Here is a 9,896-nt window from a genome sequence, read left to right as displayed (position 1 = left end):
AGTGCTGTCTCTTTTCTCTAAACTAAAACCAACCCACCCCCCACACACCACCCCCACCCCACCCCCCCCCACCCCCACACACCACCCCCACCCCCCACCACACACCACCCCCACCCCAACCCCTCACCCTCACCCCCACACACCACCCCCACCCCCACCCCCCACCACACACCACCCCCACCCCAACCCCTCACCCCAACACACCACCCCCACCCCCCACCACCCCCACCCCTCACCCCCACACACCACCCCCTCCACACACCGCCCCCCCCCACCCCCCACCCCCCCAAAAAAAAACATGTCTACCGTCCCATTCAACGAAATATAATTATATACTTTTTCCAGTGTCCGCCCCCTCCCAGAAAATTCTACCCCCGCCCCCGAAAATTTCAAGTACCCCCACCCCTCTCCGGGGAGGAAAAAGTCTGAAAGAAACACTGAAACCAACCCACCCCCCCCACACCCCCCACCCCCCCACCCCCCACACACACCACCCCCCCCCCCCCCACACACACCACCCCCCCACCCCTCCACCACCCCCCACCCCCAAAAAAAACATGTCTACCGTCCCATTCAACGAAATATAATTATATACTTTTTCCAGTGTCCGCCCCCTCCCAGAAAATTCTACCCCCGCCCCCGAAAATTTCAAGTACCCCCACCCCTCTCCGGGGAGGAAAAAGTCTGAAAGAAACACTGAAACCAACCCACCCCACACACATCACTCCCCATCCCCCCCCCCCCACCCGCACACACCCCCCCCCCACCCCACCCCTCCACCCCCCACCCCCCCCCACCCCCCCCCCCCCCTTAAAAAAAAATCATGTCTACCGTCCCATTGCAAGAAAACCACTTTTTAGATTAGACACATTAATTAGGCGGTAATTTTATTATAGAGTATCGATGAGGAAATTTCTTTTGAGTTGGGGAGGGGGGGAGGGGGCTCAGACGTTCTTACGCGGGGGGTGGGGCTTCGCCCCTACCCGAAGAATTGTATGCAAGAAACTCTTCACGCAAACCATTTAGATTAGACAACATTTCCTTTTTTTCAATGTTTACGCGAGAATCAATGACGTCATTACATTACTGTGTGCACTCTCTGGTTTGAGATTATGTTCTACTCTACGCTAAATGTGTCGACGTCATATTTCGTTTTTCGAATTACTGTGCATGTTTTTAAATTGCTTGTGTTTTCTCTAGAGCGTTCTTGTCAGACAGAGCGTTCTTGTCAGACAGAGCGTTCTTGTCAGACAGACAGCGAAACTATTATTATAGACAGTGCGTTCTTGTCAGACAGAGCGTTCTTGTCAGACAGACAGCGAAACTATTATTATAGATGTCAGCTATGCAGATACTAAAGAAGAATATTTTACTGTAAAATATTATAAATAATAATCATATCTAAGTTTTACAAGCATGATTGGCTTTATTTAATTAACAGGCAATATGCTGTTTGTGAGAGAGAACTTCAAAATATCTACCAGATTAACACAAATAGTTGTTTTGAGGTTTTAATAACGCATCTGCTATGAAGAGATATTTTGAATTTATAAAGATTTATTTAGCATGTGTCTTTCATAAAACAATGTCCCACTGTGAACATTGTGTTGCGAGTAGATTACACTAAAACTGAGCAATTGAAAGGTCACATGGTATGACCTAATGACCTTCCACCTGCCACTTCTGGAAAAAGTCATTGCCTTTGTTGTCAACCACAATGAATGCTGGGAAATTTTCTACTTCAACTTTCCATATCGCCTCCATACCTGTGGATGATCACAATTAACTAAAGCAAATGCAAAACTAAACTAGTTTTCTGCATCACTAAAAGTAGAAATTGTATACCGTTTAATTAATGTTATTCAAATAAATTTTAACAGAACAATTACATTTTTTATTAAAATTATTAGGTAAAAAAAATTATGAATTTTATTACTAACATATTATTTTTTAATAATAAATTTCAATAACTGTTTAGTCAATAATTATATCAATAGTAAAATTGCTTTTTATATTCAGAAGAAATGTTTCAGTTTCAGTATTTAAAAAAAAAATTTGGTTGGTTTTTTTTTTTTTGCATTTAAGTTTTTCTCCCAAACCTATTGGGAGAATTCCCTTACTCTCTGCCATCAACATAAACCTATTATTTTTTAAATAAAAGTTTACCAAGCTCTGGGAACTCCAGCACTTCAACTTTCTTGATACAGTTCTGGGCCAAGATGGCGGCAGGGCCACCAATTGAGCCGAGATAAAACCCTCCAAACTTTTTGCAGGCATCAGTTACCTGGGAGCAGGTCAAAATAAATTTTATTGTACAAACACAGGTGACAACATCAACAAGTAAATAAGCACACATTAATAGTTTGAGATGAGAAATAACAGTATCTACCTACTACTGTTGTGAAATTACTATTGCAAAATATGCTGCGTTGATACAATTAAACTTAATAACTTATACTATAAAATAATATTTAAAGCCAGATTTAAACATTCGGTTATTGTAGAGACAAAATTACAGACCAATGTCATGCCCTATCAAAAGGGTGAATTATAAATTTTAGATAAATAGAAAATTATTAATTTTTAAAACTTATTACAGGGTTTAAAATTAAGATTTTTTGAAAGAGCATATTTTTTTTTTTTGGTTTGCAGACTCCTCCGCACTAACCTTATGGAAAGGCTGCCATGTTAATTCAAATTTTTTTAAAAACGTTTTTTATTGTGTCAAAGTTTTTATAAAACTAAAAAAAATTTAAAAACAGGTAATGAAATGTTGACAAGTGCTGCTAGATAATTACCTGTTTACTTCTGTTACCCTTGGCCAACATGATCATGCTACCCCCAGCCTTCTGGAACTCTGCAACATACGAGTCCATACGGCCGGCAGTTGTAGGGCCAAAGGAGCCACTAGCATAACCCTGAGGATAGAAAAAATGTTAAAAATTTATAATTACAATTCAAAAATAATAAATCAAGTTTTTTAATCTTTTTTCATCTTTTTAAGTTCTTTAACTATGTAATACAGGCGTTGAACTGGTAATATTAGGGAACCAAAAAAATAAATGTATAAATGATAAACAAGTTAATCTGTAAAATATAACTGCAAGTACAACAATAAATTTTAAAAGAATTTTTAAAAATGGCACACTAAATATGTATACAAATCAGTCATGTTTTAGCTTACTTTAGGTGTCTTGGCTGGACCAGCGTAGTACACAGGATGGTCTTTAAAATACTGTGGCAGACCTTCTCCCTTGTCTAATCTCTCTTTGAGCTTAGCATGCGCAATATCTCTGGCCACAACTAGTGTGCCAGTTAGGCTGAGTCTTGTTTTAATGGGAAACTTGTCCAACTGCTTCAAAACTTCAGGCATTCCACTGTTTATGTTTACCTAATGAGTACATTTTCTTCATGTAAAATGTCGTCAAGTATAATTTCATTGAGTAAATATCATGAAATACAAATTGTTAACCCAATTTTACAAAAAAAGCTGTAACTCTACGACTGGAATTATTTTCACAGAACACCTAATTATTTTTTTTCCCTTAATTTATTTAGAACCAACACTGCATAAAGACTCATACCTTTTCCCTGTTTATTTAAAATCTACTCACATACATAAATTAATCATCTGAGTGCTCTACAAACTCTTACTAATTTTAAGTAATATATTTTTATTGAAGAAAGAAAATGTACTTAGTTTTAAACAAAAAAATAATGAGTAATTTTTCACAGGGAAAAATTCACTTCTTTTGGTAAAATTAATGATTAAGATTTTTTAGTGTTTTTTTATTCATAGAAAATGAATGTACGTTTGTCTTTCAACTTGATTAGAATAGTATTTTAAAAAATTCCTTTTTTGGTAAATATTTTTGCAACAACTTATCTCAATAGGGTTCTGTTGTGTTAAAAAACTTGCTCATATCTGTTTTACGAACCAATATTCTTAAAATACAAAATCAACTAGATCTAAATGGAAAAAATGCAAGATGTAAACATAACTGAAAATGGATGTTGGGAGCGTCTTTCCAGCAATAAAGAGATAAGCAAAGTAAAGAAGTAAACAATAAAAGATATGTTAATAAACAGTTCACCAAATTAAAGAAACATTTACCTGGACAACCTCTCCACCTAGGTGTTTGTCTTCAACCTCTGGCAAATACTGGCCAGGGTTGGTCTCCAGCTGCTCTAGAAACACACCTTCTGAGGTAATTTTTCCTAAAATCTGGCAATATAATATAAAAACAAAAAGTGAATACATTAAAATAATCTATTCAAAGAAAAAGAAACACAAAGAGATGCTGGCATAAGAAAGTTATCATATCAGAAAGTTAGCTCTCTTTAGAAGTTGTATCTAGTTCAGAAAAACAGAAACCACATAGTTCTAGATTACAATACAAAGTAAAAATAATCCACATTCTATTAAATATAGTCTGTATGATAAGTAGACCATGTGTCCTGTGCACAAAAGGGAAAAGATGAGATTATAAGATAAGTAAATTGGATTAGTAATTAATTAATTACCTGTCTGTCAGCAGAACATGACACACCAATGCCCACTGGACAGGAAGCTCCGTGGCGAGGTAGACGGACAACGCGGACATCGTGGCAGAAATACTTGCCACCAAACTGGGCACCAATGCCAATTTTTTGTGTAATTTCAAAGATCTGTTTCTCTAGCTCTAAATCACGGAATGCTCTTCCGTGTTCATTACCTGTAAAAAAACATAGTAGTTGTATTTATTTTTCATGAGTCACAAATTTCTGCTATATATATTACTTGAATTTCTAATAATAAGAATATTTTTAATAAAACGCATATTAAATTTATTTGAAATATACATGAGTAACATGTTGTTTACACTTGCAACATGTATACTATGCATGTCTAGAGGAAAAAACTCACACCAAGAAAATATACATGTTTTGTGGGGAAAAATGTTTTCACAAAACATTAACTTGCTGTGAGTTTTTTTCTAGACATGTATAGTATACATGTCACAAGTGTAAACAAGGTGTAAGACCTAAATAATGTTGATGGAAGACACGGTTTGTATGTGAAGCATTGATATGAACTGACTCCTTACAGAATAGTTGTTGGGATTATTATACTCTATCTCTATAGCTAATTAGAAAAGAAGTACAAAATTTCAGAACAAAAAAATAATAATAAAATTCAGGTTACTTTAAAAGTTTAAACATGGGGTTGTTTTAATGAAAAAGAGTGTAGAGCAAGTCAAAATCAGTGGGTTAACCAAAAAAAAAATTGTTAGTAATACAAACCTTAACCAAACCTACCTGTGGTTGGAAGATTATCCAGGTATTTAGTCGAGGCCAGCTTGACTGTCTTGAGGGTAAATTCTGCAGATGTCCCACCAACAACAAACGCAAGGTGGTAAGGTGGACAGGCTGCTGTTCCTAGTGTCTGAAATAGACAATTTTCTTAAATCACAGTCTCTTGTTAAAAAAATACATTATACAAATTCATTTAAACAAACAGATATCGATATAAAGTAGTCCTATTTTTTTCTTCTCATACAGGCCATTACAGGAAAGAAAAAAGTAGGTAGGAAGAAATAAACTTGGAAAAATCATGTCAGTAAAGCACAAGCAGCCAGAATGAAATGGACCCAGCTTAGAGGAAATGTTTAAACCTAATACAATGGATAGGTGTGGTCCAGTCCCTATGCTTCACAAGGGGTGCACTGGGTTGATGATGATGATAGGCCATTATACTTTCAATGACGGGTTACTTTCTGCTTTTCTCAGTGGCAGGGTGATGGAAGTAATACAAACACATAAAAGCAATTATACTGCGATACCAAAGACTTAACTCTTGACATACCTTGATTTTCTCTGTGACAAAAGCCAACAGTTTTTCTGGGTTGAGCAATGCTTTGGTTTGTTGGTACAAAAATGTTTTATTAGCAGATCCTCCACCTAAAGATGGAAAAATTAGTTTGATAAGGGCTGACGATTGGGTCTAGTGCATACCATTTAATTGATGCATGCATCAATTAATCAAATGTAATTTACATATAAGTTAAGTTATAGATAAACATTAGAAGACAAAGCATGTTTTTTTTAGTACTTCATTACTAATAATAAGACAAAGACAAAATGATTATATGCAAAGAAAACTGTTTAGATGGGATGGCGTGGCCTAGTGGTAGGGCGCTAGAGTACTATCTCGAAAGTCTTGAGTTTGAATTAAAGTTCAAGTGAGTAGAACATCCTGGAGTCTACCTTGCCCTAATAGGTACCTGACTTACATTATGGAAAAATTAATGTGGCTGGGCAAAGTGCTGACCACACTATCCCTTCATATGTTGTGGTCACTGAAACAGATAAACTCTACTTCATCTGCCCCATGTGTCTTAGGCATGTACGGGAAATGATGATGATGATCAACATCAGCTGTCAAAATGGTAATTGGACAACAAGTAATGGTGTATGTTGATGTGGCTTTAAGTAAAGTCCTTAAGTAGCCAGAATGTGTCAGACAGTTATGGCCTACTAGCAAAGACTACAAATTCAGTGCCTATATCCAAGATCTCCAGGTAAACATCAATTTATTAAGACAAAATTATAAATCAACTTTTGCAATAAACATCAATTCATCAAGTCAAAATTATAAATCACCTTTTGCTATAAAGAGAAAATCAAACTGCCCTGAACCTGTGGCATAGATTTCAATCTGTGCAGGCAAGTTGGTCCTTGTGTTTACTTCTGTGTACATGTCAAGTGGCGCTACCTGAGGGCAATAATAAAAAAATGTGATATAGTATATAACAAAATATCCCCCTAGACTAATTCTAATGGTGAACCCTTAACTTTACAACATGGAACATCCTTTAAAAGTTTATCCTTGATATTAATACCCTACACAAGCTACTTAATACACTAGCACAGTATTTTTCGGGAACAGTGTAGCCTTGCAGTAGAGAGCTAGACTGTTAACCTGTAAGACTTGAGTTTGAATCAAGGTTCAAGTCAGTAGACTGAGTCCACCCAGCTCTAATGAGTACCTTACGTTAGGGAAAGTAAAGGCGGCTGGGCATAGTGCTGACTCTACTATCCCTTCATATGCTGAGGTCACAGAAACAGGTGAATTTCACTTGCCATCAGGTTCAAAAGGGGACCTTAACAATATTGTTCTAGCCAGCAGTTTAAAAATGTGCTATCACCTGAGAGTAACGAAGGTTTTTCTTTGTGTAGGTGTTGTAGATGCCTTTAGCTATGGCCTCCATGTCATTCCCATTGGTCCAAACATACTGGCCTTTCTTTCCTGTTAGAAACAAAATTTATTTTAATTAACTCAGACTGATTTATTATTATTTTAACAAAACCTACTACTTTAATATCATGCTACTATAAATTCTATATTTTAGTGATGCTTATTTTTTTTGTCATTTTTTTAAAAGATGTGTGTTTTCACAGGTTATCTCCCTTGTCTGTTGGAGAAATAATTTTCAGCATAGTCTTGTTAAAAATGTAACAAATTTTTAGCAAAATAAATTATTTTAGTTGTCTCCTTAAATTTGATTACTTTTAAAAGTACACAGTTATTAACTTTCAGCAATAGCTGATAGCAACTTAATTATTTTTTTTAATTACCCATACAGATGGCAGTTCCAGTATCTTGACAACCAGGCAACACCATACCAGCAGCTACGTTGGCGTTTTTCATCAGCTCCAGGGCAACAAAGCGATCATTGGATGATGCTTCGGGATCTTTCAGGATTTTAGCCAGTTGCTTCAAGTCAGAAAAGAGCATGTTAACTTTATAGACAGCTAATTATTCATTGTTAAGATATATATTAGGTGTTGAAAAAAAAAATACCAAAAAAATTACTTATCTAGTAAAAAAAAATTTGTGTAAGAACATTTTTTTTTTATTTGTCAATGACAGAAATGTTTCAATGTATAAAAAATCCATTGACTGCTGCAATGGTATATTTATGTTTTATTGATTTTTTATAGATAGTAAATGTTAAAATATACAAAATACCCACGTAAGATTTAAACTACTAAATACCTGCAAGTGTGCTGGGCGCAAAAGATGAGCAATGTCAATCATGGCATTTTCAGACAGCAAAGTTAATGCTTCTGGCTCGATAGTCAAAATTTTCTTCCCTTTCACGTCAAATGTTGATACGTAATCACCTAATGACAAAATAACACAATACAATTTTTTAAAGCTGTAATGTGCAGTATTAAAAATTTAAATGTCATTTTAAAATTTAAAAGAATAAAACCTGTCAGTTTCTTGAAAGGAGTATCATGTTTGCCAGTTTGTTCTAAAATGTCTTGAAAATAAAATGGCTTGACATCATTTGCTGCAGTAGCCATAGCAACGGATGGTGCCATCTTTTGTCTAAGATGGCTATTCAGCAGTTGAGCGGCTCCATTTAGCCATGCCCTGCCTTTTCCTATGCAAGCCATCTAAAATAGAAGAATAAACTACAAATTATAAAGTGTATGAAAAGTTTTGCATTTTCCTCTTAACCCAAAGGCCACTTAACAATGCTATGTGTACTATTATTTGGTAATTGTCATAGAAAATAAGGCTAACATGTGAGCTGTAAGTTATCAAAAGTTTTTGAGGTGGTTATTTTTTTTTCAGGAATAAATTAACACTATCCCTTTCTACCCTTAACTCAGTGACTGCTTTTTGTCAGTGAGTATTGCCTATTAAGTTAAGGACCTTCAAATAATGTTTGAAGTTGATGTTAAGTACAATTAATCAATTATTATAACTGTTAATCAACATTCCCTCTAAGGAGCATTTGTATTTTGCATGGTGCTCTGAAAAAACTTTTATACAAAGTTATTTTTTAAATTTAAAATCAAATAAAATGACAGAGGTTTACAATGACTGGTATGCGTGACAAGGCAGCAAAGGGGAACATTATCAGATTATCAATTGTAACTTGATCTAGATCTTTACTTATCTAGATCTGGATGTCCAATAAGCTGGAGAGGTCTACAAAACCTTACAATACATGAGTAGGCCTACAGTCTACAAGTCAACAAGAAACTACAAAACTACAAACTTGAGTCCACTTGACTGTGTAGTGTGTAGCATTTATCTACTGACTACTGATTTTACAAGTTGTATAACTTTTAAATTTTAAAGTGTAAACTCAGAATCAAAACTCAGAGTGAGTATGTTTCTTCCAGACTTTTTTCTCCAGGGGGGGGGGGGGGGGGGACGACGCTGTTAAAAGTTATATTTTCTATATAAATTATATAAAATTCATTTCCTACGGGGGGGGGGGGGGCGGTAGAATTTTTTCTAAAAAGTGTAAAACTAGACTTGTCTAGATCTAGTCTAGATCTAGTAGTAGTTAGTTCACTTAAAGTGTTAAAGTCTTGTCTTAAGTCTTAAAGTAATACTAATAATTAATAAAGTTAATAGTTTGGCTGGTCTAGATCAGCTGTCAGCAGTAGCTCAGATCTGGCTAGTCATACAGAAGCCCAGGTGCAATCTTTTTTAATACGTATCTACTCTTTGATTAAGGCAACAACAAAGGTAAAAAATGTACTTGCCTTCGATGGGTAAGGTTGGAAGTAGAGTCTAGCAACGAAAACAATGTTTGATTTTATTTAAAAAGACGTGAATGCACCACCGACCTTGGTAGTGCTATGTGTAGGTACAAAAAAAAAGGGGGTCAGAGTTCAAGTTCAAGGGAAAACACTTTTCGGTCTTCTCAAATGTCCATTCAGCTGTTGTAAATAAACACCCTAGGACCCTTATAGATCTATATTAAACTACTATAGTATATATCTAGTAGTATAGTATACGTGCATTGTAATTAATAATTAATGAACACCCAAACAATCCGAAAATCATAGTTTCATTTACAATAACAGAAAAAATAATCATTAAAATA

At 35.6% G+C, this 9,896-nt stretch overlaps 1 protein-coding gene across 1 annotated transcript; it reads right to left on the bottom strand.

Moving 5' to 3' along the window:
- Positions 1 to 1,343: 1,343 nt before the first annotated feature.
- LOC131955828 (fumarate hydratase class I, aerobic-like) lies at positions 1,344 to 9,708 on the bottom strand. Its single transcript, XM_059320110.1, has 14 exons — positions 9,553 to 9,708; positions 8,259 to 8,445; positions 8,039 to 8,166; positions 7,618 to 7,756; positions 7,188 to 7,288; positions 6,643 to 6,754; positions 5,846 to 5,940; positions 5,299 to 5,425; positions 4,525 to 4,715; positions 4,115 to 4,225; positions 3,185 to 3,391; positions 2,799 to 2,918; positions 2,167 to 2,284; positions 1,344 to 1,766 (listed from the first exon to the last, which is right to left on the bottom strand). Exons 2-14 carry the CDS (start codon positions 8,443 to 8,445, stop codon positions 1,660 to 1,662), a joined length of 1,743 nt encoding a protein of 580 aa, XP_059176093.1. The 5' UTR covers positions 9,553 to 9,708; the 3' UTR covers positions 1,344 to 1,659.
- Positions 9,709 to 9,896: the final 188 nt, after the last annotated feature.

This window comes from Physella acuta, unplaced genomic scaffold, assembly GCF_028476545.2.
Source record: "Physella acuta isolate Inbredline_101_S28 unplaced genomic scaffold, ASM2847654v3 ptg001108l, whole genome shotgun sequence".
Classification (NCBI taxonomy): domain Eukaryota; kingdom Metazoa; phylum Mollusca; class Gastropoda; family Physidae; genus Physella; species Physella acuta.
This window is presented reverse-complemented; position numbering and strand designations above follow the sequence as displayed.

Excerpts from the sequence above, each read along its gene's own strand:
- LOC131955828 (XM_059320110.1), bottom strand. The coding sequence starts at position 8,445 with ATGGCTTGCATAGGAAAAGGCAGGGCATGGCTAAATGGAGCCGCTCAA. Across the intron at positions 8,167-8,258 it reads TCCTTTCAAGAAACTGACAG|GTGATTACGTATCAACATTT; the intron begins GTTTTATTCTTT and ends TTTTGTCATTAG. Across the intron at positions 4,716-5,298 it reads GGATAATCTTCCAACCACAG|GTAATGAACACGGAAGAGCA; the intron begins GTAGGTTTGGTT and ends GTTTTTTTACAG.